The sequence below is a fragment of the Jaculus jaculus genome, chromosome 5 (genome assembly GCF_020740685.1).
Source record: "Jaculus jaculus isolate mJacJac1 chromosome 5, mJacJac1.mat.Y.cur, whole genome shotgun sequence".
NCBI classification, from domain to species: Eukaryota; Metazoa; Chordata; class Mammalia; order Rodentia; family Dipodidae; genus Jaculus; species Jaculus jaculus.
In genome coordinates this window covers 58897305-58924157 of record NC_059106.1, presented here as the reverse complement: position 1 = coordinate 58924157, position 26853 = coordinate 58897305, and the positions used below count along the sequence as shown (strand labels likewise).

The window sequence follows — 26853 nt, the reverse complement described above, 5'->3', positions numbered from 1 at the left end:
ATTTTCTCATGCCATTTTTCTTCTTGCTGTGCCATCACATGTGGAGAGAGTTCGGGGCTCTGGTCTTTACCTATTCTTCCAAAGATGTTCATCCCATACTGGAGTTGTACCCTCATGATATCATCCAAGCCTAATTACCTTCCAAAGGCCATTGCATTGGGGGCTGGGGCTTCAATATATAATTTTGGGAGAACACAAATATTCTGCCTCTGCTCCTACTACCAGTTTCCATCCTCTCTTTACAGGGAATTGTTTGTAGTATTTGCTTTATTCACCCATTGTTTCTCTTAAAAAAAAAAACTTATTTATGAGCTGAGTGTGGTGGCGTACACCTTTAATCCCAGCACTCAGGAGGCAGAGGTAGGAGGGTCGCCGTGAGTTCGAGGCCACCCTAAGACTCCATAGTGAATTCCAGGACAGCCTGGGCTAGAGTGAAACTCTACCTCAGAAAAAAAAAAAATTATTTACAAGCAGAGAGAGAGAGAGAGAAGTGAGTAAGAGATAGACAGAGAGACAGACAGACAGACAGACAGACAGAGAAAATGGATATACCAGGGCCTCTAGCCACTACAAACTCCAGAGACATGTGCCACTTGGTGTGCCTGGCTTTATGTGAATACTGGGGGGTCAAACTTGGGTCATTTGGCTTTGCAGGAAAGCACCTTAGCTACTGAGCCATCTCTCCAGCTCCCATTGTTTCTTTTTGAAACTATAAGCAAAACTATATTCATATAGATAGCATAATATAACTGTAGAAACTAGATGTATTTTATTTTCCTCCTCTCCGTACTCTCATAAAAGAGCTGACTACAGCCTGATGAATATGCTAAAAAAAAAAAAAACCCACTGAATTGTAATCAACCAGCCCTACTTAGTATGTTTGTATATGCATTGCATGTGTACTACTGGGAATCAAACCTAGAGACTCATGTCTGCTAGATAAGCACTCTACTGCTCTGCTACATCCCCAGTACTCTTTTTTTTTTTGACCTAGAATTCACTATGGAGTCTCTGGGTGGCCTTGAACTCATAGCAATCCTCCTACCTCTGCCTCCTGAGTGCTGGGATTAAAGGCATGTGCCACCACGCCTGACTTTTTTTTTTTTTTTAAGTTTTCTTACTTTTATAAATTTATTTGTGTGTATGTGTATCAGGATCTCTTGGTGCTGCAAACAAATGCCCTCCCTCCAATTCTATGTGGGTGGCTATGAAATTGTAGCTGGCAGGCTATGCAAGTGAGTACCTTTAACCTCTGAGCCATTCCTCCAGCCCCAGCAATTTATTTTTATTTTTATTTATTTATTTATTTTGATTTTCGGTTTTTTGAGGTAGGGTCTCACTCTAGCCCAGACTGACCTGGAATTCACTATGGAATCTCAGGGTGCCCTTGAACTCATGGTGATCCTCCTACCTCTGCCTTCTGAGTGCTGGGATTAAAGGCATGCGCCACCACTGCCGGCTTTTTTATTTTTATTTTGAAAGTCTCATTAAGTTACCCACACTGGTCTGAAACTCACTCTACTTCTCAGGCTGACCTTGAACTTGGAAAATCCTCTTGCTTCAGCCTCAACCAAACTTCTACAGATGTATATTTGGTCTCCTTCCTTTCCTTGTGATTGCAAATAGTGCTATAATGAATAGCCTTTGCATGCGTTATTTCATGTTTTTATTTATTTGTTTATTTACACACAGACAGAGACAGACAGAAGATACATAGAGAGAGAGAGAGAGAGAGAGAGAGAGAGAGAGAGAGATAGATAGATAGATAATGGGCACCCCAGGGACTCCAGCCACTTCAAACGAACTCCAGGTACATGTGCCACATTGCACATCTGGCTTTATGTGGGTACTCCTGTTGTTAGGTTTTGTGAGCCATCTCTCCAACTCTATTTCATGTTTTTGAAGGTGATCTTGGGGATTGATGCGCCTAGATAGGGGATTGCAGATTAATTGCCTAAAGAGTTGTTATATGACACTGTTAAATTCCTCTCCAAAGAGCACTGCCTCTGCAGTGTCTGTCCATCCTACACCTCTGAACTGAGGGAACCCAGCAAGTCTATATATGTTGTTGGCTTCCAGAGCACTCACAGGCCTAGGGCAAGCAAAGTAGGCTCAGAAAACTGCTCACCTTCTCCCACTCTTCCTCTCCTTAGCTGGATCCTGTTTGATGAGAAGAACTTCAAGGGGGACCAGCACATTTTGTCTGAGGGTGAATTTCCCACTCTCACAGCCATGGGCTGCCTAGCTTCCACAGTCCTGGGCTCTCTCCGGAAGGTCCCACTGGTGAGTGCCCTGTCTAGTCCCAGGCAAGCCCAGAAGCAAAGAGGGAGAGTCCTGGATATAGAGCCCTGTCTTACCACCTAGTGGGCTGGTTTGAGGGCAGGCATTTCCAGAACCACCCCATGTGTCATTGACCTTGGGGCTTCTAGGCTGGCTCAACTCTTAGCTTATTAAGCAGCCACTGAGGTAGGTCCTGCAGACATCCAACAAATTAGACATGTGACCTAGTGTGGAGTGGTAAGCCAGGCTAGAGGTGATACTGGGATGGGAAGGACTGGCACTCAGAATGGGCTGGGATAGGCTCAACACTCACTGGCCAGGTGATGCTGTATGCAAGGAGGGTATCAGGATGGATTGGGAAGACAGCTCTCCCCAGGATAGATAGGTGGTGGGGGGGAGCAAGCCAGGGGGAAGGTGCTTCAGTGGTCCAGAATGAGTGGTGCTCTGCTGGACTAATAAAAGATGGACAGAAGTGACAGAGGCACAATGAAGGCAGTAGTGTATGCAGGTCTGGGAAAGTGACTGGGTGGCACCCAGTTAGAACAACTGATATTCACTGAGTGACCTTTATCACAACCCTGTGAGGCCAGGAACCATTATTAGGAGTAGAAACTGAGGCACAGAGTCACTCTGTGACTTCCTCCACATCATTCCCTCAGACTATTTGCCTGGGAAGTTTGAGTCACTTATCACACATTGGGCTCCATGGACAGCTGGCATGGAGTCTGGAGCCCAGTTTGGGGCCTTAAACAAGAGGTTTCACCTTCTCTAGACCCAGTTTCTTCTCTGTTATGTGGGGATCACCTACCTCAGAGGGCTGTTGTGTTACAATGAAAGTAGGTAAAGTGCTCTACTGAGGATCTGGCATGCAGCAAGCCGTGAATAAATGTGAATAAATGAACATGGCCTTAAATCAGTGTCATCATTACAGTGACTGTTACTGTGAGGGTGAACAGGAGAGGAGGAACCTCAGTTTTCCAACTTGGCTAGTCTGTGAAGTGCCACTTACAAGCCAGACATGGTGGCTCATGCCTTTAATTCTAGAATTTGGGAGACTGAAGTTAGAGAATTGCCCTGAGTTTGAGGCCAACTTGTGCTACAGAGTTAGTTCCAGGTCAGCCCTGGCTAGAGCGAGATCCTGTCTCAAAATTTTAAAAAAAGCCATTTACCAGATAGCCAGGTGTGGTGGTCTGTAATCCCAAAACTTAGAGAGTTAAGGTGAGTCTGAGCTTGTCTGAATTACATTGTGAGTTCCAGGCCAACTTGGACAATTTAGTGAGACTCTGTCAAAAAAACAAAACAAAACAAACAAACAAACAAAAAACCCACCTGGGCATGGTGGTGCATGCCTTTAATCCCAGCTCTAAAGGTAGGAGGATCGCTGTGAGTTCAAGGCCGCCCTGAGACTACATAGTGAATTCCAGGTCAGCCTGGGCTAGAGCGAGATTCTACCTCGAAAAACAACAAAAAGTGTCATTTTTTTGGTGGGTGTAATATGATGCATATGTAGGGAAGTGTATACACATGTGTGTAGAGATGTGTATGCCCCATGGGGATATACATGGAGGCCAAAGGAAGACCTCCAGTGTCCTCCTCTACCGAGTCTGTCACTGGACCTGGAGCTCCTTATCTTTCAGTTAGACTGGCTGACCAGGGAGTTCCAGGGATCCTTCTGTATCCACTCCCTCCCCCATCAGCACTGGGGTAACAGGAATGCAGACTAGACTTTTTTTATTTTTATTTATTTATTTTTTTGAAGTAGGGTCTCACTCTAGCACAGGCTGACTTGGAATTCACTATGTAGTCTGAGGGTGGACTTGAACTCACAGTGATCCTCCTACCTTTGCTTCCTGAGTGTTGGGATTTAAGGCATGCACCACCACACCTGGCAGAGAGACAAAGAGAATGGGCGCATGAGGGCCTCCAGTTGCTAGAAACAAACTCCAGACATGTGTGCCAATTTGTACATCTGGCTTTATGTGGGTGCTGAGGGTCGAACTCAGATGCTCATGCTTATACAGTAAGTGCTCTTACCTGCTAAGCTGCCTCTCCAGCTCCCAGTGTGTCACTTACCAGAGAGTATGTTTGAGGGGATGTTGCTGCCCCATCTGTCACATGCAGGGATTGAGAAGCTCGGGACACTCCGCTGGTAAATGAATGGTCTCAGGAGCTGCGAGGGTCTGTAGGACAGATTTGGGAGTCCAGGGGTTGGGGCGATGGGACAGAATCTAGGCCTGGGGATTTTGTGGACTCAGCCCATCTTCCATCTGATCCTAGTACTTTTCTGAACCTGCCATTTTCCTGTATGGCTTGGAGTGCTTTGAGGGCAAGGAGATTGAGCTCAGCCGGGAGGTGCGGAGCCTGCAGGCAGAGGGCTTCAATAACCACGTGCTGTCTGTGCGGATCAAGGGGGGCGTGTAAGTGCATGGTGTGGGGCTGTTCACAGGGATGGGTGAGGGGTGGATGTGGGGATTCCAGGGGATTCTTTTCCCTTCCTATCTCAAGCCAGGAAGGAGGGAGAAGTGCAGACTGAGGAGGGACTTGTACTTCTGCTCTGAGGGCCTCTTTAAGCCCACTGCCCATCCTCCTCCTCCTGCTGGGGATCCTGACCCCAGTGTGAGAGAAGAAAAGAAAGATTGTTCTAACATGTGTTGTTCATCCACTTCTCATCCATCCTCTGCCTGCCTGTCTATTTTCCTCTCTGTCGCTGGCACTTGCTGGGTACAGCTGGGTGCTGTGTGAACACAGTGACTTCCGGGGCCGCCAGTGGCTGGTGGGCAGCTGCGAGATCACCAACTGGCTGACCTACAGCAGTACCCAGAGGGTAGGCTCTCTCTACCCCATCAAGCAGGTAGGTACAGTGGGTATGAGCATATCTGGGTGGGCCTATCTTCATGTGTTCCTTTCTCTGTGGGTGCTTGTCTGGATGTGTGTCTGTGTGTCTCCTAAGCTCAGCATTATTGTCCTTCTGTCACAAATTTGGCCCCACCCTCTTCTTCACCAATATTTACTTAATAGTTTTCTCTATATCAAGTCATGTAAGTCCCCCCCCCCTCCTGCTCAGGTAGGGTCTCGCTCTAGCCCAGGCTAACCTGAAATTCACTATGTATTCTCAGGGTGGCCTCAGAACTCATGGCAATCCTCCTACCTCTGCCTCCCAAGTATTGGGATTAAAGGCGTGCACCACCACGCCCAGCCTAAAATTTTTTTATGGCTGGGTATAAAAGATATATATATATAATATATGTATATATTTAATTTTTCTTTTTATAGTTTTTCAAGGTAGGGTCTCAGTCTAGCCAAGGCTGACCTGGAAATTCACTATGTAGTCTCAGGGTGGCCTTGAATTCACGGTGATCCTCCAACCTCTGCCTCCCGAGAGTGCTGGGATTAAAGGTGTGTACACCACCATGCCGAGCTTAATTTTTTTATTTTACTTTATTTACTTATTTATTTGAGAGAGAGAGAGAGAATGGGCACACCAGAGCCTCTAGCCACTGCATACGAACTCCAGATGCATGTGCCACCTTGTGGATCTGGCTTACATAGGTCCTAGGGAATTGAACCTGGTTCCTTAGGCTTAGGCTTAGGCTTAGGCTTTGCAGGCAAGTGCCTTAACTGTCTGAGCTGCCATGACCTGGAATTCATTATGTAGTCTCAGGGTATCCTCAAACTCAAGGCAATCCTCCTATCTCTGCCTCCTAAGTGCTAGGATTAAAGGCATGCATCACCATACTGATTGAGGTCTTTTTTTAAAAAACTTTGTCCTTGTCCTAAAAAGCAGCACTCATAAAATTATGAACTTGTTGCACATGTATGATAAATATACATACCGAATGAAGATTACTTCACCCACCACTTACTGATAGTAGATATACCTCATTTTGAGAACCATTAGGCCCACATACGAATGTGCCTGTGATGGCTTGCCCAGATATGGGCTTTATTTCTGTACATGTGTACTTCTGAGGCATTACAGCTGTAAGCTGTGTATATGTGCATATACATGTGCCTGTCTGGGTTTGTCCGTGCCCATGTTGTTATATGTGTCCATGTGTCTCAATGTCTGTGTGTGTGTGTTGCATGTGTGTGTGTGCATATCTGTATCTCTGCATTCATCTGTCCCAGTAGCCAGCATGGAGTGTGTCAGGATGTGTGAGTCTCATAGCTGCATGTAACTGCACTTGTTTTTGCCTTTCGGGAACTGCCACCTTGTGGACTATGAGTGTATCTGTCAGGGTCCCTCTACACACATCTGTGGGCATCTATGATCACAGAGCTGTACACATGCATGTGTTATGCATGTGCCTTTGGTATAGGTGTATAAGGGAGGGGTGGCCTTAGAAGCAGGGCTGAGGATGTTTGGAGTCAAGAAGGAGGGTTTGGGAGCATAGTCTCAGAGGATCCGGAGTCGGAGGTGCTGTGCATGACATCCCTGCTTGGGGTGTCCTGACTCTCAGCTTCTCATCATCACCAGCGCCGAGCCTACTTCCGCCTCTGGAATGCAGCGCTGGGGGGATTCCTGGCAGTGCCTGACCATGTGGAGGACATGAAGGCTGGCCGGGTGGTGGTGTCTGAGCCCCGAGCTGGGGGCAGCTGCATCTGGTACTATGAGGAGGGGCTGCTGAAGAACCAGGTATGGCTCATGGGCTGGAAATCCACACTGGGAAGTCCCATCCCAGTCAGGAGTAAGAAACCTCAGGGAGGTAGATAATGAAAGTCTGGAAAATATTAGCTCTTTTATGTTATTTTATTATTTTATTTATTATTATTATTTTATGTTATTTCCATGTTAAACCCTGGAAAAAAAAAATTGTATCCATTGATTCCTGACTCCACGGACAGGCAAACTTGATAGGATGAAGGGACTTGCCTAGGGTTACATTTATAAGAGTCAGGATTACAACCCAGTGTATAAAGGATGTCTTTGGCATGGGATGGTCCCTATGGGAAAAGTGGTATCTAGTGACTTTCTGGGGCCTCAGGTGGCCCCCACCATGAGCCTGCAGGTGATTGGACCTCCCAGCCTAGGCTCCAAGGTGGTGCTATGGGCAGAGAGCCGCCTGCCACGCCAAACTTGGAGCATCAGTGAACTGGGCCACATCTGCAGCCAGATGTTTGAAGGCCGGATCCTGGATGTGAAGGGTAATGTGAGCCGTGAGTGTGGGAGAGGGCACCTGGTGGGACCAAGTGCAGTGCTGTTCCAGAGTTCTCTAATATCCTCTGAATCCACCCCCTTCAGGTGGCCGAGGCTATGACCGAGACCATGTGGTGATGTGGGAGCCAGCCACAAACAGGCCATCCCAGATCTGGACTATCCACGTACTTTGAACCACCCTCTTCACCCAGCCTTGTGGCATTTTGCTGGGATAAAATGTTTTTTATAGGTTTTTGTTGTAACATAAGTTATTTTATAATATACTGTCAAAGATTACTGTCTCTGTGCATCTTGATGGGAGGATATGGTCCATCTGTCTGTCTTAGCCCCTGCTCAGGCTAGCGTCTGGGTTTTATTTGATGGTGGTGGGGCCTTCTACCACTAGAGGGAGCTCCTAGACCAAGCCAACTGATTTGTTCTGAGTCTGCTCTGGCTTTTAGGGTACAGCCTAATCAAGCCCCTGTGGTTCCCACCCTCACAGACATACAATCCTATGAAGGATTCTTATGGATGAAGGATCATTTAGTGACTTCAGGGGAACATAAATGGAGGATTGTATGCCTGGACGCCATCTTCAGCTGTTGTGTAGGGTGGAAGGAGTTGGCTAGGCTAGAGAGGTGGCAGAAGCAAAGTGTTCCAAGGATGCAGACATGCACAGGAGTGAAAACTTGGGAGTTTCAGCATTTGGAACCACAGTGGGCCTGGCAAAAGAAATGAGGGGGTTCCATCTCACAAAGAGCCTGGTACCCAAGGTTTCTTTCCACTACCCCAGTTCTGGTCTCAAAGCCCAAGGGTTTGGCCTTGGTCAGAAAAGCCAGGACAGTGGTCTGTGTCCCTAGCTGTCTGAGCATAGGAGAAGGGCAACACACTATGCCCCAGACCTAGAGCTACAATCACTTCTCAGGCCTTTTGCTGGCTCAGGTCCTCTCAAAGACACAGAGGTGGGTGGGCCCTGAGAGGTCCACTCTGGGCTGCATTCCCTCTGTGCAGCTGCAAACACCAGCACCCCAAGCTTGGGAGGGTGGGAGTGTTAAAAGTGGTTCTTTGTCCTTCCTGTGTAAACTGCTGCCTCCTCCCCTTCCAGCCTCCAGTGGTCAGAGATGTATAGACAGGTGACTTGTGAGCTGCCTTTCTGTGTGTCTTGGAGGTGCTCCTGGACCCGCAGATCTCCTCTAATCTGTCATTCTAAGGACATCTAGGTCCTGGGAAGGCGGCCTGAATCTGAGGTTGTTTAGGGCTTGAGGATGGTAGGATCTGGATCCATGATCCCCAAACCCTCAGGGACAAGTGAAGCAAGCACACTAAAGGAACAGTGAAGATGACAGCTTCTGGGCTGTATCTCTGCAAGGGGAATCTGGGGAGGGGCTTCTGCATGGTCTTTGGGGTAGCACACTTGGGGGAGAATGCCTTGGTGACACCCACCTTACAGATGGATCACAGGAAGTTCCTGGTACTGCTACTGCCCACACATGCATGCATGCATGTAAGTACACACACACACACACACACACACACACACACACACACACATACATACACACACTCACAGTTCTTGACGCCAGTAATGACCAGTGAACACAGGCAGAGCCTCATATAAGCACAAGTACAACTTTATTGCCCACCCCCAGCTAAGTGGTAGATTTTTTTTTTTGTCCCTTGCCATCAGTGCCTCCACCTTTTGGCCATTGTACCCACAACAGCACCTGTCAATTTCCACCTCTTGCCATCTCTAGAGTCAACCCCTTCCAAGGATTGTAGGAGACCAGGTCTCTGGCTACTGATGGTGGCAGCTATTTCAAGGGCACAGAGCTGGAGGTGACACGGTCACTTCAGCTGAAGTAGAAGAGATGGATTAGGGTGTTGGCCAGGAAGAAAAGGAAAGTGCCACCACTCATGTTGCTGAGAGCTGGGGCCCCATTCTTGTTCATTTTTGTGGACATGGTAGTGGTGGTGGTGATGTCAACGCTAGTGGTGGTGGTGGTGGTGGTGGTGCGGGGGGAGGGGTTGGTGAAGAAGGCCGTGGTCTGGTTTCCCAAGGCTCCTGTGTATAGCTGCAAGAGGAGAAACGTGGTGCTCAGGGGGTGCTCGACTTTCACGTTTGTTAAGGACAAAGGCACCCTTTCACGTCCCCCCAACTCTGTGTCATCATAAAGATTCTGCCACAGGTTCTGTTGGGATATTTGGCTGTTTTCTGCCTTAATGAGAGCAGAGGCAGAGCTGGTCCCTGCCTATTTCTCCCATGTAAAAACTTCCTTTCACTTTTCCCAGACCACCAACTCCTTCAGCATAGAGGGAGCTCCAGGAGTCCCAACCCACGATCTTATCAGTCCTACATGAGATTTGCCCTCCCAGGACTTCAGTCTTCTGACTAAAGAGAAGAGTCTGTTACAGTGAAGTGTCCCAAGAGGCAGGCCAAATGAAAAGGCCCCAGGCAAAGTGTATGTGGGGGTGGTAGAAATAGCCAGATGGAGACAAACTGTCCTTGATGCTTGATTGAGCTGTAATGGAAGCTACTCTGGATGGGAATGAAACTGGCTCTGGTGGCACTCAAACTGTCCTTGATGCTTGGTCAAGCTGTCCTCGATCAAGAATGTGATGGCTCCTATCCCCTATACTAAACTAAGCAGGTCCCTCTGAGCATATGGGAGCCACCAAAGCTGCCTCTCAGAATGACAGTTGATTTTGAAACTGATTGGGAGACCTTTGACTAGGCATCCCCACATAACTAAGCTTCTCTCCAGGGAGGGCAGGGTGGAGTGGGGGATCACCTCCAGTAGCAAACAGGCTCTGTTGAATACTACCTCACACTTTCCCAACAAGGACTGTTTCTGTGGTCTGCCTATGGAATGGGTTAATGCCATCATCTGAAGGGCTGTTTCCCCATACCTCTTCACGGCCTCGTATTGCACAGGACCCTTCAGGTGACTCCATGTCCAGGGTGACTCCCAGCACCCTATGAGGCTCCACAGATGGGAATGTAGGCTTCTAATTCACTACCTTAACCACTTGCTCATGACTATGGTTGGAACACAGGATTCTACTTGGGCAGTCTGACCACAGTCAGCAGGACTAGAAGCCTGGCCATGCAGACAGGTGTGCCACCCTTCCCCCGTCCCTGATTTCCTCTTGGAGCCTATCCACCTCTGTCTCTATAAGAGAAGGTTGTCTCCAGGAGCCTGTCCTCCCTCCCTGCCACCCTAGCTGAGTTGATGAGTGGAGACCTGGCAGTGGTAGCAGGACTGTTCTTACCTGAGCTGTAACCAGGAGACCCATGTTAAGGAGGAAAAAGAGGGAGCTGTTCATCGTGGAAGGATCTAGAGAGGCTCTGTAGCAGCTTTGGAAGATGAGCTCAGGGCTGCGTGCAGGCTTAGCTGCTTTTGAACCAGGAGGCAGGGGAAGCAGGGGAGACTGAGGGGGGTTGAGGGAAGGAGGAGGGCATAAGGGGCGGGGCAGGGAGGGGAGGGGAGCTTCTTCCTTTTTGCAGACCTGGGGGTGGAGGCATCTAGCCTGTAGGTTCCAAGGCCTGGCAGACAAGCACTGAGTTCTCAGTCCCAGGGGACTGAGGAGTAAGGAAACCCAGAGGGCACTAGGGAACAGTAAACAGGGCTGCTCTGGGCTTGGAGTCATACACCCTGGGTTTCATTGGTTGGCAACTCTGAGACACCAGGCCTGAAGATGAATTTCTGAGCCTTTTACAAAAAGCTTGCTGAAAAAGCAAATGTAATGATAGCCTGATTAAAAAAAAAAAAAAGCTTTATTTATTTATTTGCAAACATACAGAGAAAGAGAGAGAGAATGGGCACACCAGGGCCTCCTGCCACTGCAAATAAACTCCAGGAGCATGTGCCCCTTGTGCATCTGGCTTATGTGGGTCCTGGGGAATCGAACCTGGGTCCTTTGGCTTCATAGGCAAAAGTCTTAACCACTAAGCCATCTCCCCAGTCCTGATTTTTTTAAAAAAATATTTATTTACTTACGAGAGAAAGAGAAAGAAAGAGAAAGGGAAAGGGAGAGAATGGGCACACCAGGGCCTCCAGACACTACAAATGAACTCCAAATGCATGCTTCATCTTGTACGTCTGGCTTACATGGGTTCTAGAGAATCAAACCTGGATCCTTAGGCTTTGCAGGTAAGTGACTTAACTGCTAAACCAACTCTCCAGCTCTCCCCCCCCCCACTCTTTTTAAAGTATGATTCTGGGAATCAAACTGAAGGCCTTGTACATCCTTGGTGCTCTACCACTGAGCTAAATCCCCAGCCCCTGATTAAGTCTTGATTTCCTATCCTGCATGATACTCAGGCATCTGCAGCCTAGCTTCTGCCTCACCCACTCTACCTGGCTTAGTCCATTTGATGTCTTACTTACATGCCAGATGGTAAAGGGGATTCCCCTGAGTTTCCCTTCTGTGGTTCAAGGCTGTGTCACAACCCTAGGTAAAACCTGAGTGCATCTTGGGGCCTCCATCTCCTGAGAATAAAACTGAAAGGAATCATGAAGTGAGAGTTAAATCTGGGTGGAGGTGGGGCAGGTAAGGAGGGAGGGAGGGAAGTGAAAGGAACTCATACCACTCCCACCCTCATGTGCTCCTTCACCCCAGGTTCTCAGCTGCCTTGGTCGACTGCAGTGGAGAGGTGATTCTGGAGGTACCTGAGAGTCAGGGCAGCAGTGTGTGTTAGAAGGGCACTGGAGTAGGAGTCATACTGGAAGCCCACGATGGCTCTGGTGAAAACTGGGCAATCTTCCCCTTCTCTTGAGCAGAAGAAGATGGAAAGGCTGACCTCTGTCTCCAATCCTGTGGTAGTTCCTCACTGCTAGGATGCAGGTGACAACACTTTAATGCCAGACATAAACTTATTTTTTTTTAAAATATTTTATTTATTTATTTGAAAGCGACAGACACAGAGAGAAAGCTAGATAGAGGGAGAGAGAGAGAGAGAATGGGCGCGCCAGGGCTTCCAGCCTCTGCAAACGAACTCCAGACGCGTGCGCCCCCTTGTGCATCTGGCTAACGTGGGACCTGGGGAACCAAGCCTCGAACCGGGGTCCTTAGGCTTCACAGGCAAGCGCTTAACCGCTAAGCCATCTCTCCAGCCCAGACATAAACTTATTTTTAAAAATATTTTATTTGGGCTGGAGAGATGGCTTAGCAGTTAAGGTGTTTGCCTGCAAAGCCAAAGGACCCTAGTTCGGTTCCCCAGGACCCACATAAGCCAAATGCCCAAGGGGGGACATGAGTCTGGAGTTCATTTGCAGTGGCTAGAGGCCCTGGTGCTCCCATTCTCTCTCTCTTTCTCTCTGTGCCTCTTTCTTTCAAATAAATAAATTATACTTAAAAATTATTTAAGCTGGGTGTGGTGGCATACACCTTTAATCCCAGCACTTGGGAGGCAAAGGTAGGAGGATCTTCATGAGTTCAAGGCCAACCTGAAACTACATAGTGAATTTCAGGTCAGCCTGGGCTAGAGTGAGACCCTACCTCAAAAAAACAACAAAAAAATACTTAAAAATATTTTATTTAATCATTTGCAAGCAGAGAGGTACAGACAAAGGGGAGTGTGCTAGGGCAAAGGAACTCCAGACGCATGTTCCTCCTTATATATCTGGCTCACATGGGTACTGGGGAATTGAACCTTGGTCCTTAGCCTTCATAGACAAGCGTCTTAACCACTAAGCCATCTCTCCAGTTCTTTTTTTGTTTGTTTGTTTGTTTTGAGGTAGGGTTTCACTCTAGCTCAGGATCTCCTGGAATTCACTATGTAGTCTCAGGGTGGCCTCAAACTCACAGCAATCCTCTTACCTCTGCCTCCTGAGTGCTGGGATTAAATGCATGCACCCCCACACCTGGCTTGTTCTTTTTTTAATATATAATTTTTTTAAAAGATATATTTTATGGAGAGAGAGAGAGCAAAAGAATTGGTGCACCAGGGCCTCCAGCCACTGCAATTGAACTCCAGATGTGTGCACCACTTTGTACATATGCATGACCTTGTGTGTCTTGCTTACAGAAATCTGGAGAGTCGAACATGGGTCCTTAGGCTTTTCAGGAAAGCACCTTAATCTCTAAGCCACTTTTCCAGCCCTAAAAAAATATTTTATTTAGGGATGGAGGGATGGCTTAGCAGTTAAGGCGTTTGCCTGCAAAGCCAAAGAACCCAGGTTCGATTCCCCAGGACCCATGTTAGATGCACAAGGGGTCGCATGTGTCTGGAATTCATTTGCAGTGGCTGGAGGCCCTGGAATGCCCATTCTCTCTCTCTCCCTCTCCCTCTCCCTCTTTTTCTATCAAATAAAGAAATAAATAAGATATATAAAAATATTTTATTTAATCATTTGCAAGCAGAGAGATAGAGAGAAACTTAAATTGTTTTTAATTTTTATTTATTATTTATTTGAGAGAGAGATAATGTGCACATAGGGCCTCCAGCTGCTGCAAATGAACTCCAGATGCATGTGCCACCTTGTGCATCTGGCTTTAATGGGGTCCTAGAGAACTGAACCTGGGTTCCTTGGCTTTGCAGGCAAGCACCTTAACCACTAAGCAATCTCTCCAGCCTGAAAATTATTTTTATTTGGTTATTTTTGCCATGCCAGGGATTAAGCCCATGCTTGGGTACTAAGCATGTGCTGGACCGCTGAGCAACACTCCTAGGCTCCCCAGGCTTAAATTAATAAACACTTTCTTGCAAAACCACAAGGTTTCCTTTCCTCGTCCCAGGACTGCTTTGGCAGTGAGGCAGAGCTATTGCTCATCTGAGGGGGAGAGGTGGAACATGAGGGTTCTGGGATATCAGGACTTAGAAGGATGTTTGATATCTGTCCATACCCGAGAAAGGAAGTGGAGCTTCAAACCCTATCCTTTCTTGCCCTCTGATCAGTTACATCTTGACAACATGCATACACAGAACCCTAGCTGCCACGCTGAAAAAGCGCTAAGAAACCCTTGTTTTGCTGGGTGTGGTGATACACATCTTCGAGCCCAGCACTCTGGAGGCTGAACTATGAGGCTCCTGATGAGTCTGAGGTCAGCCTGGGCTGCAGAGTGAGTTCCAGGTCAGGCTGGGCTAGAATGAGACTCTCCCTTAATATTATTTAAAAAATAGGTTTTTGGATAGGCTGGGGAGATGGCCAGCAGTTAAAGGAGCTTGCTTGCAAAGCCTGTTAGCCCAGGCTTGATTCCCTAGTACCTACATAAAGCCAGATGAACAAAGTGGCACAAGTATGTGGAGTTCATTTATGGTGGCAAGAGGCCCTGGAGTGCCCATTCTCTCTGTCTCTGCTTGCAAATAAATAAATAAATATTGACAAAATAATACAAATAAGTGAATAAAATAAAATAGAAAGAATCCTCATCACACAGGTGGAAGAAAATGGAGGGGAAGTCAGTGAGAGAGCTGAGGCTAGAACCTTGACCTCCTAATGTCTGTGTGGCACTGTACACCTTCTCTGCTTGACACTGAATCTTAGCTCAGAAGGTGGACAGTCTGACTACTGCAGGTGGCTCAGCAGGGATGGCAGTCGGACTCATCAGAGCGAGTCAAGGCCCCTGCCTTCTTCACCAGCCTTGCGCCTCATTGCGCCTTGTTCCATGATATCCTGTGGGCATGTCCTAGCCCTGCCCACCATGCTCACCTCAGCTGCCCCAGACACTTTACATCAGGATATTTTTTTTCTGAGGTAGGGTTTTGCTCTAGCTCAGGCTGACCTGGAATTCACTGTGTGGTCTCAGGGTGGCCTTGAATTCATGGTAATCCTCCTACCCCTGCCTCCCCAATGCTGTGATTAAAGGTGTGCACCACCATGCCTGGCACACCAGGATTTTTTTTTTTAATTCCCCTCCCCAATTGTTAACTGAACAACTCTTTATTACTTGAGCATTCAGTCTGGAAGCACTTCCCCAAGGAAACGTTCCACTGTGAAACTCCCCTCAACGAAAACTTTCTTCCTTCATGTTTCATAAAAACTGCCACTGATGCTACTCTAAAGATCATGTCCTTTGCCGGACGTGGTGGTACACGCCTTTAATCCCAGCACTCAGGAGGCAGAGGCAAGAGGATTGCCATGAGTTCGAGGCCACCCTGAGACTACATAGTGAATTCCAGGTCATCCTGGGCTAGAGTGAGACCCTACATCGAAAAACAACCACCACTACCAGGAAGATTATATCTTTGGGGCTGAAGAAATGGCTTAGCAATTAAAAGTCAGTTGCTTGCAAAGCCTGATGGCTTGAGTTTTGATTCCCCAGTACCCATCCATGTAAGCTAGATGAACAAAGTGACACATGCATGTGGAGTTCATTTATAGTGGCAGAGGGTCCTGTCGTGCCCGTACTCATACTCTGTTTTTTTTCCCTCTCTCTCTCTCTCTCTCTCATAAATAAATAAATTTTAAAAAAACATTGTGTCTTTTAGGGATGTGGTCTGGTCTAAACTTGTTACCACTCCACCCTCGCACAACATAGAACATGGCATAGGAAGATTATCAAGGACCCCTGAAAGAATTACTGAAACTAAGATGTCTGTCCACTTCCATTGCCAAACCCTGGTGCCTGTGGGGCATTAGTTACAGCAGCTGTAGGCTCTGCACTGGAGAAAAGAAGGGGGAGGCTGAGAGAGGAGAGTCAGAAAAGCAGCATTTGGGCTGCTTTCCTGAAAGGCCTGGTCTTTTCCAGAAGAGACATCTGAGACAACTGAGCAGAGCTTTCTATAAATTTATGGGGTAAAAGCAAGGCGTGATGACACACACCTTTAATCTCAGCACTCAGGAGGCAGTGGTAGGAAGATCCCTGTGAGTTTGAGGCCACTGTGAGACTACATAGTGAATTCCAGGTCAGCCTGGGCTAGAGACCCTACCCTGAGTCCCCTACCACCCCCCCCAAAAAAAACTTATGGAGTAACAGCATCCAGAAGGCTGAGATCAGAAGATCATCATGAGTTGGAGGCCAGCCTGGGGCTACAGAGTGAGTTCCAGGTTAGCTTGGAGAAGAGTGAGATCCTACCTGTAAAACCGAAACAAAATTATGAGGCAAAAGAGAGAAAATATATAATTTATGTCCACCTAAAGAAAGGAAGTCCTGACTCAGCTTGGGTTGGGTCTATGAGACTTTATTTCATTTTAAAGTTTTATTTATTTGCATATGGGAGAAGGTGTATCAGGGCCTCTTGCCACTGCAAATGAACCCTAGATGTGCCACTTTTTGTGTCCAGCTTAAGTGGGTGGCTTTGGAATTGAACCCTGGTGGGAAGGTATTGCAAGCAAGCTCCTTAAACCACTGAGCTGTCTTCCCAGCTAGGGTCTATACTTCAGGAGTAAGAATGAACAGGAGGGGCTGAGGAGATGGCTCAGCAGTTCAAGGTGCTTGCTTGCAAAGCTGGCACCATGTGTCTGGAGTTCATTTGTACTGGCAATAGGCCTTGGCATACCCATACTCATTCACTCTCTCTATCCCTCCATGTACATGTATGTGTGTGTGTATGTATATGTATGTATGTGTATGTGTGTGTGTATGTGTGTGTGTGTGTGTATATATATAATTTTCTAAAATAGTTTTATTTATTTTCAAGCAGAGAGAGAGAGACAGAAAGAGGGAGAAAGAATGAGAATGGGTGCACCAGGACCTCCAGCTGCTGCAAATGAACTCCAGATGCACACACCACCTTGTGCATCTGGCTTTGCATGGATACTGGGGAATAGAACCTGGGTGGTTAGGCTTTGCAGGCAAGTGCCTTAACCACTGTGAAGTCTCTCACAATGATCCTCCTACCTCTGCCTCATGAGTGCCGGGATTAAAGGTATGTGCCACCACACCTGGCTTCTCTCTCTCTTTATTGTATTGCCCAAAATTGAACCCAAGGACTTGCACATATTAGCCAGGTGTTCTGCCACTGAAGTACATCCCCAGCCCTTGGGTTTTTTTTTTTTTTTTTTTCGAGGTAGGGTCTCACTCTAGCCCAGACTGACCTGGAATTCACTATCGAGTCACAGGGTGGCCTTGAACTCACGGCGATCCTCCTACCTCTGCCTCCCGAGTGCTGGGATTAAAGGCGTGCGCCACCACGCCCGGCTAGCCCTTGGTTTTTTAAGACAGGGTCTCACTGTGTAGGTCAGACCAACCTACAATTCATGATCCTTCCTCCTTAGCTTCTGCTTCCTGAGTTCTAGGGTTACAAGCATGTGCACCAGACCCCCAAGCCCAGCTTCACAGTGTTCATCCATGACTGTCTCCAAGACCCCACACAGTCCCACATAGGAAAAGGACTCATTGTGTACTTGGTCAGTGATGAAATGGAATAAAGCAGGAGTAGAGAGAGAAGTGTCTCAAAGAAAAAACTGAACCAGACGTGGTGGTGCACACCTTTAATCTCAGCATGTGGGAGGCTGAGGTAGAAGGATCGCCATGAGTTTGAGGCCACCCTGAGACTACATAGTGAATTCCAGGTCAGCCTGGGCTAGAGCAAGACCCTGCCTCAAAATACAAAATCAAAACCAAAAAAAATTCACAGCAATATTCCTACCTCTGCCTCCCAAGTGCTGGGATTAAAGGTGTGCATCATCACGCACGGCTTAAAGACAGTTTCTAAAGTCCCAAATCTCATCTGAGATTTAAGATTGTCTCTCAGCTGTGAGCCCTGTAAAACCAAAATAGGTTATATACTTTCAACATATAAAGGCACAGAGTAAACATTTTCAACTGCTATAAGGCATAGCAAGGAGAGACTGGACCAATGTAAACTCAATAACTATCAAGCAAACATCAAATATCTGCAGTTCAAGTCCAATATCATGACTTGTGACTGACAGTCTCTGGATTTTCCAATTCTACCCTCTCCAACTGGGCTGAATAGCCAGGGAAAACTTTCATCTCAGGCCACAGAGCCTCATGGTAGCCTTGTCACAGTCCATTTTTCAGTAGCTTCACCAGCCTCTTCCTCAGGGTCACCATACCCTGCCTCATGCTGCACCTCAGCAGCAGCTCCTGGAACCATGTGCACTTCCTGACCCGCCCCACGCATTTCTCATGCTTCAGAAATCAGTATCAGGTGTGCAGGACACAGCCATATTGTTAATTCAGGAACAAAATAAATCATGAACTTAAAGAACAGCTATGTACACACACACACACACACACACACGGAGAGAGAGAGAGAGAGAGAGAGAGAGAGAGAGGCTGCAGAGATGGCTTTGCAGCTAAGGTGCTTGCCTATGAAGCCTAAGGACCCATGTTCTACTCTCTAGATCCCACATAAGCCAGTTGCATAAGGTGATGCAAGCACATGCAAGGTCACACACGGGCACAAGATGGTGCATGTATCTGAAATTTTGTTGCAGTGGCTGGAGGTCCTGGTGTGTCAATTCTCTCCCCCCACCCTCTCATAATATACAGAAAAGAGAGAGAGAACTGTGATTCACCAGCATCATAGAACTCTCAGGGTAAATCCTTTCTCTTTTCTCCTCTTTTTTTTCTTATCTTCTCTTATTTTATCTTTCCTTTGTTTTCTTCCTTCTTCTTCCCTCTCTCCCTCCCTCCTTTCCTTTATTCCCTCCTTTTTTTTTTTTCCTTTTTTGAGATGGGGTCTCATTTTGTAGCCCAGGGTAGCCTAGAACTTGTGTCAAGGTAAATCATTATCTGTCTATCCATCTACTCATCATTTTGCTCATTCACTCTTTCAACTTGCTGGTACCTCCTGGGTTAGGCATGATGCACAAGTGAGGGTGCCTTCCCTTGAGGACTTCATAGTCAAAGGTGGACTCCCACACTGTTGTGAGTACACACTGAAAGAGAAAGGTCATGATGGCAGCAGACTTTAAAGTGTGTAGTGTAATTCTGGTTACACGGAGTGGGGGGAAAAGCAGAAATGGTTTCAAGGAGGAGGGAACATTTGAGCTAATTTTTTGAAGGATTAAAAAAAAATATTTGAATGTGTATGTATGGGTATGCCAAGTCTCTTCCTGCTTACATAAATGCCTGTCTGGCTTTATGTGGGCAGCTAGGGAATCAAACCCTGACCAGCAAGCTTTGCAAGCAAGTGCCTACTACTGAGCATCTTCCCAGCAGCCCCCAGGGATTTTTTTTTTGTTTTTATTTTTTAATATTTTATTTATTTGAGAGAGAGGGGGGGAGAATGGATGTACCAGGGCCTTTAGCTGCTGCATGAAAACTCCAGACACATGCTCCAGTTTGTTTATCTGGCTGTATGTGGGTCCTGGGGAATCAAACCTGGGTCCTTTGGCTTTGCAGGCAAGCATTTTAACCACTAAGCAATCTTTTCAGCCCTGTTCTTCTTCTTCTTTATTTTTGGCTTTATTTATTATTTTTTCATTTATACCTTTGATTTATGTGTCTCTCTCTTTTATTGACAACTCCCTAATTATAAACAATATTCCATGGTAATTCCCTCCCTCCCTTCACTTTCCCCCTTGAAAGTCCACTCTCCATCACATCTCCTCCCCCTCTCAGTCAGTCTCTCTTTTATTTTGTTGGTTCTTTGTTTTATTTTTATTTATTTATTTAAGAGCAACAGAGAGAGAAAAAGGCAGAGAAAGAGAGAGAGAGAGAATGGGTGCACCAGGGCCTCCAGCCACTGCAAATGAACTCCTGACATATGCACCCCCTTGTGCATCTGGCTAATGTGGGTCCTGGGGAATCAAGCCTTGAACTGGGGTCCTTAGGCTTCACAGGCAAGTGCTTGACCTCTAAGCCATCTCTCCAGCCCCTCTCTTTATTTTGATGTCATGATCTTTTCCTCCTATTATGATGGTCTTGTGTAGGTAGTGTCAGGCACTTTGAGGTCATGGATATCCAGGCCATTTTGTGTCTGGAGGAGCACGTTGTAAGGAGTGCTACCCTTCCTTTGGCTCTTACATTCTTTCTGTCACCTCTTCCGCAATGGACTCTGAGCCTTGGAAGGTGTGATAGAGATATTTTTAAAGCTGTTTCCTAAAATCAAAATTATGATGAGACTGAAGAGATAGCTCAGAGATTAAGGAATTTACCTACAAAGCCTAATTGCCCAGGTTCAATTCCTCAGTAACCATGTAAAGCCAGATGTACAAACAGGCGCATGTATCTGGAGTTTATTTGCAGTGGCTGGAGGCCCTGGCATGCCCATTCCCTCTGTCTTGTTCAGCTTGCAAATAAATAAACGAAAATTGTTTTTAAATTATGGCTTGGCATAGTGGCACATGTCTTTAATCCCAGAACTGAGGAGGCAGAGGTAGAAAGATTGCTGTGACATCCTGAGGCCAGCCTGACACTACATAGTGAATTCCAGGTTAGCCTGAAAAACAAAACAAAACTTATGAAAGTACAGTTAACTCTATACCCCATTTTAGAAAACTTCCTAGGGTCTCTAGGTTCATATGAATCGAGCGTAGGGAGACCATAGTGGCCAATGTACACAACTTCCATATTACTTGGAGCTCCCTCTGGATGTCTGGGATGGGGGTCCATTGGCTATTTCTTTTTTTATCTCAATTTTATTGAACATTTTCCATGATTATAAAGATATCCCATGGTAATACCCTCCCTCCCCCTTTTCCCCTTTGAAACTCCATTCTCCATCACATCCAGTCCCCATCTCATTAAGTTTCTCCTCTATTTGGATGCCATGATCCTTCCCTCCTCTTATGATGGTCTTGTGTAGGTAGTGTCAGGCACTATGAGGTCATGGATATCGAGGCCAATTTTTTGTCTGGAGGGAGCACATTGTAAGGAGTCCAACCCTTCCTTTGGCTCTTACATTCTTTCCGCCATCTCTTCCGCATGAGACCCTGAGCCTTGGAAGGTGTGATCGAGGTGTGTTTCTCGGTACTCTAGTTACTTCTTTCCAGCACCATGACACCTTCTGAGTTGTCCCAAGGTCACTGCCATTGGCTATTTCTTTATCCTAGCCACTGACAGTGATGGGAAAGCTCTGGCTGGAGAAGAGGGTAGTCCTGGACAAGGCTCTTTCTGAAAGTGTTCCCCATGCTGTCTCAATGTCTCTTTATATTTTTGGCAAGGTCTCCTTCTCACCTAGGCTGACCTGGAGCTCACTCTGCAGCCAAGGCTGGCTTCAAACTCAAGGGAATCCTCTTAGCTCAGCCTCCCAAGTGCTGGGCTCACAGATGTGAACCACTGCCCCTGACTGGAACTTTCTGTTCTTGAGAGTGAACAGAATCTACTTTGCTTTTAGGTCATTTCCTGAAAGATGCTTATCAGTTATGACCTCTTTGGGGTTAAAGAGTTTATTTGGTACTCGAAGTTCATGAGGAAAAGGAATAAAGGGGAGGGGGGGTGGGGTGGGGAGAGAAACCTCCAAGCCCCTGGAATCCTTTAGAATAAAAGTATAGCTGTTTCTCCCACCTTCATCTCTTCTCCACTATTATGGCCACCACCTCAGATAAAGACTCACCATCCCCACGAGCCCTGCCCTGCAGCCTTCCCATCTACCAGAAACTAGTATGTCTCAAGTTTTGGGCTTCTTCTAGAATATCTTCTCTTGCTTTTCCACTTACGAAAAATCCCGCTCAATCCTCTATCCTAAGTAGTCGAGGATTGATGACAGCATACCACCAGGCCTGAATGATGTGATGCTGGTATAGAACCCAGGACTTTTTGCATGCCAGGCAAGCTTGATTCCAACTGAGCTACAGTCCTAAGCTTGAGCTTTTCTGTTTTCTAATCTGTAAACCTTGCCATATGAGCAGCCAGCACTTGGAAAGTCTTTTTTTTTTTTCAAGGTAAGGTCTTGCTCTAGCCCAGGCTGACCTATGTAGTCTTAGGGTGGCCTCGAACTCACCACGGTGATCCTTCTAGCTCTGCCTCCCCAATGCTGGTATTAAAGGCATGCACCATCATGCTCAGCTTAATAGATACTTTTATCCCCATTTTATAAATGATTAAATAAACAGATAAGGTGTAAATGTGTCCTAAGACACATTGTCAGTACTTTGTAGTCAAAGTTAATGCTCCAAGTAAAAGGTGTAGTTTCTTTGGTGTTTCAATTCTAATACAACAATTTTATGTGAGGTGCAGGGAGGATAATTGCCATTTGGAGGGGGAGGGCAGAATTCATTACCCAATTCTTCCATATAAGAAGTAGAATTTGGTGGGAGCTGGAAAAATGTTTCAGCAGTTAAAGGTGCTTGCTTGCAAAGCCTGTCACCCTGGGTTCAATTCCCCAGCCATCCATGTAAGCAGGACACAAAAAGTGGCACAAGTGTCCAGTGTTCAGTTGCAGTTGTAAGCATGCATGCATACACACACATGCACACAGTGTGTGCAAATTAACAATAAGTAAAAATTAAGCTGGGTATGGTGGAGCACGCCTTTAATCCCAGCACTTGGGAGGCAGAGGTAGGAGGATCACCATGAGTTCGAGGCCACCCTGAGACTACATAGTGAATTCCAGGTCAGCCTGGGCTAGAGTGAGACAAAAAAAAAAAAAAAAGATTAAACCAGGCGTGGTGTTGCATGCCTTTAATCCCAGCATTTGGGAGGCAGAGGTAGAAGGATCGCTGTGAGTTCAAGGCCAGCCTGAAACTGTATAGTGAATTCCAGGTCAGCCTAGGCTAGAGCCATATCCTTCCTTGAAAATCTAAAAACTTGAACTAGAATTACCAGCACTCAGGAGATGGAGGTAAGAGGATCAGAAGTTTAAGGCCATCCTTAGCTACATAGCAGGTTAGAGATCAGCCTGGGGTACATGAAACTATTTCAAAAAAGCAAAAAAGGGGCTGAAGAGATGGTTCAGTGGTTAAAGGCTACTGCTTGTAAAGCCCGATGGTCTGGGGTTCGATTCCCCAGCACTCATGTGAAGCTAAATGCAGAATGTGGCTCATGTGTCTGAAGTTCGTTTGCAGTGGCAAGATGCCCTGAAGCGCCCATTTATTCTCTCTCCCTCTCTCTTAAAAAAAAAAAAAAAGTAGCCGGGCGTGGTGGCACACGCCTTTAATCCCAGCACTTGGGAGGCAAAGGTAGGAGGATCACCAAGAATTCGAGGCCACCCTGAGACTCCATAGTTAATTCCAGGTCAACCTGGACCAGAGTGAGACTCTACCTCGAAAAACAAACAAACAAAAAAGTACCTGCATCATTTCGGCTCATGTTTTTAAAATATTTTTATTTTTATTTATTTATTTGAGAGAGAGGCAGATGAATAGGTGAAAGAGTGAAAGTTGGGGCGGGAGAAAATAGGAGTGGCAGGGTCTCCAGCAAGTGCAAACGAACTCTAGACGCATGCGCCACCTTGCATCTGGCTTACGTGGGTCTTGGGAATCGAACCTGGGTCCTTTGTCTTTGCAGGCAAGCACCTTAACCGCTAAGTTATCTCGGTTCATTTTTAAGACAGTCGCCATAATTCTCCCCAGGATCAGTTCAACACAACAGTGGCATCGTCTGAGCCACACATTCAAAGTCCAGAGGTACGCAGCAGCTTCACGAATCCAACATTACTGTGGTAAAAAACGAACCAACCCTCTCTCTCCTGGGACCACTTCAGAGTGGAGGATTCTGGGATTTGCAGTATCCCGCGAAGGATGCTCACGGACTCTCATCCATCCGATTAGCCAATGAGAAGTGCACGGGTCCTGGTCGCCTGGGAAACGCCTGACAACAAGATGGCGGTGCCGCGGGACGGCTCCCTGGTCCAGAGGTGAGTCCCGACCCCTTTCTGGCCCTCGAAGTGTCCCGGCAGGCTGCTGCCCTCGCCCACACCTCGAGGGCCTGCGACCTCCGCAGGTTCGGGTCCCGGGGAGCGGACTGAGGGCCTGCGCTCACTCGGTCGGTGCGTGGGGGCCGCCCGGCTCCCGGGGCGGGTGTGGGCGCCGCTGCGAGCGCGTCCCGCTCCTCGGGATCCGGAAGGGAGGCGTGCAGCCCCGGGCGGTGAACCGGCCCAGGAGGTGGCGGAAACGCCGCACTGAGTTTGGTCCCGAATGTACAGGCCTAGGACGTGCTGTATCCTCACAGAGGGGACAGCCCTGTCGTTAAGCTGGCCGTGCTGACACACGTCCGTATTCCCAGGTGTTTGCGAGGCTGAGGACGCATGAAACCGATCTGGGCTACATAGGCAGTTCCAAGCCAGTCAGAGCAATTTAGTGAGATCCTGTTTCAAATAAAAAAGTAAAAAACAAACAAACAAAAAAAGAGGGGTGCTGGAGAGATGGCTTAAGGTTAAGATGCTTGCCAGCAAAGCCAAATGACAAAGGTTTGACTCCCCAATACCCTTCTGTTTGAGTGGCTAGAGACCTTCTTTATCTGCTTCTCACATAAGTAAATAAATATATATTTTAGAATTTGTTGTGGCATTACTTTATCCACAAAATTAATAATAAAATAATTTTAAAAAGATAATTAAAAATTCCAGTCTGTCATTGAAGAAAAAGAGCAGGCATTATCATGCTTTGTGGTTACATTGTAGGCAACATTGCACACAAATATATATATACATATATATATGTTTTTTAATGAATATATTTTTTTAAAGAGGGTAAAACATAAGGAACTGGGGATGTACCTCAGTGGATAGACTGCTTGGCTAGCAAATCCCAGAATCTGTTCAGTTCCCCAGCACCCACATAGAGCTGTATGGGCATTCGTTAGCAGTGACCCAGTACTTTGGAGGATCAGTTCAAGATAATCGTCTTCCTAGGATACAGAAGACACTGCCTCAAAAAAAAAAAAATCAATTAAAAATGAAGCAGGAGGATAAAATTAAAAGGACCCAGGTTTGATTCCCCAGCACCCATGTAAGCCAGATGTACAAGGTGGTGCATGCATCTGGAGTTCATTTGCAGTGGCTGGAGACCCTGATGCACCCATTCTCTTTCTCTCTGTCTCTCTCTCAAATAAATAAATAAAAATAAAAAAAAATTTTTAAAAAGAAAACTAAAAAGAATATAGAACGAGTTCAGGGCTCCCTTGGGCAACTTAACAAGATATTGTCTCAAAATTTCAGGCTGAAATAGGAGGATTACCATGAGTTCAAGGCCAGCCTGGGCTACTGACTCAAGGAGAAAATATACTTCAGAGGGCAAAGTACTTTTAGCTCTCAATACCAAAACAAACACACAAACAAGAAAAAATCTGAACACACACATACACAGGCTTCAGATCAAGGGAGAAGATACAGCTCATGTCTTGGAAGCCTCCAAACTGCAAGGCTTAGCCTTTAGAGGAGTCCCCAGAAGACAGTCTGTTAACTTGGACCAGAGTGAGATTGGAACAGGGCAATGTGATAATCCTGAAAAAGTACAGTTCCTGGGCTGGAGAGATGGCTTAGCAGTTAAACGCTTGCCTGTGAAGCCTAAGGACCCCGGTTCAAGGCTCAATTCCCCAGGACCCACGTTAGCCAGATGCACAAGGGGACACATGCGTCTGGAGTTCGCTTGCAGTGGCCGGAAGCCCTGGCGTGCCCATTCTCTCTCTCTCCCTCTATCTGTCTTTCGCTCTGTGTCTGTCACTCTCAAATAAATAAATAAAAAATGGACAAAAATATTTTTAAAAAAGTACAGTTCCTAGGAAGAACTACTATGTGAGACATTGCAGTTTAACCTGGTGGGTTTGATAACTGATAGGATTAAGAGAGAAGGAAGGTGCTGGAGAGATGGCTCTGGTTGGGGCACTTGCCTGCGAAGCCTAACAGTCTGAGTTCATTTGCAGCAGCTGGAGGCTCTTGTGTGTCCATCTCCCCCACCCCAACCCATCTCTCTGTCTTTCTTTCTGTCTGTCTGTCTCTGCTTGCAAATACATTAAAGATTTTTTTTTTAAAAAAAGAGAAAATAATTGTGGTTGAATGATAACATTCAAATTAAGAAGAAGGAAGAGGGCTAGAAAGATGGCTTAGCAGTTAAGGTGCTGGTGCAGTCAGGTTCACATTACTGGCAGAAATCATCCAACCAAGAGCAGCTTGTGGGAAAAAAAAAGGTTTATTTTGGCTTACAGACTTGAGGGGAAGCTCCACAATGACAGGGAAAATGATGGCATGAAGAGAGGATGGACATCACCTCTCCTGGCCAACATCAGATGGACAACAGTAACAGGAGAGTATGCCAAACACTGGCAAGGGACAGTGGCTGTAATACCCATAAGCCCACCCCCAACAATACACTGCCTACAGGCAGCATTAATTTCTAAAACTCCATCAGCTGAGAACCTAGCATTCCGAACATCTAAGTTTATGGGGGACACCTGAATCAAACCACCACATTTCTGCCCCTGGCCCCCATAAACTGGTAACCATATATGATGTAAAATGCAATTCATTCAGTCCAACTTTAAAAGCCCCCATAGTTTTTATCCTAATGATGTTCAAACATTCCCATAGTCTGAGATCTTTTAACTGAGCCATAATACCAAAAAAGACAACCAAACAACTCCCCACCCCCCAAAAAACCCTACAGTGGCACAGAATAAGATTTACACTGCAAAAGACGGCA

General features: G+C 46.6%; 3 protein-coding genes across 4 annotated transcripts in view; 2 read left to right on the top strand and 1 right to left on the bottom strand.

Moving 5' to 3' along the window:
• Crybg2 (crystallin beta-gamma domain containing 2) overlaps positions 1-7712 on the top strand; it is a 35216-nt gene extending 27504 nt beyond the window's left edge. The window contains 6 exon segments of the mRNA XM_004657487.2: positions 2154-2283; positions 4558-4697; positions 5008-5131; positions 6758-6916; positions 7266-7425; positions 7523-7712. Coding sequence (XP_004657544.2) covers positions 2154-2283; positions 4558-4697; positions 5008-5131; positions 6758-6916; positions 7266-7425; positions 7523-7611 — 802 coding nt within the window. The 3' untranslated portion in view covers positions 7612-7712.
• Positions 7713-9032: 1320 nt separating this feature from the next.
• On the bottom strand, positions 9033-10804 carry Cd52 (CD52 molecule). Its single transcript, XM_045148703.1, has 2 exons — positions 10688-10804; positions 9033-9489 (listed from the first exon to the last, which is right to left on the bottom strand). The coding sequence occupies exons 1-2, from the start codon at positions 10739-10741 to the stop codon at positions 9268-9270; spliced, it is 276 nt and encodes a 91-aa protein (XP_045004638.1). The 5' UTR covers positions 10742-10804; the 3' UTR covers positions 9033-9267.
• A 13226-nt stretch (positions 10805-24030) lies between these two features.
• The window catches only part of Ubxn11 (UBX domain protein 11), a 33658-nt gene continuing 30835 nt past the window's right edge, over positions 24031-26853 (top strand). For both annotated transcript variants that reach the window (XM_045150403.1, XM_004657308.2), the window contains exon 1: positions 24031-24071. The gene's annotated coding sequence lies outside the window, so the exon portion shown is untranslated. The remainder of the gene's footprint in view (positions 24072-26853) is intronic.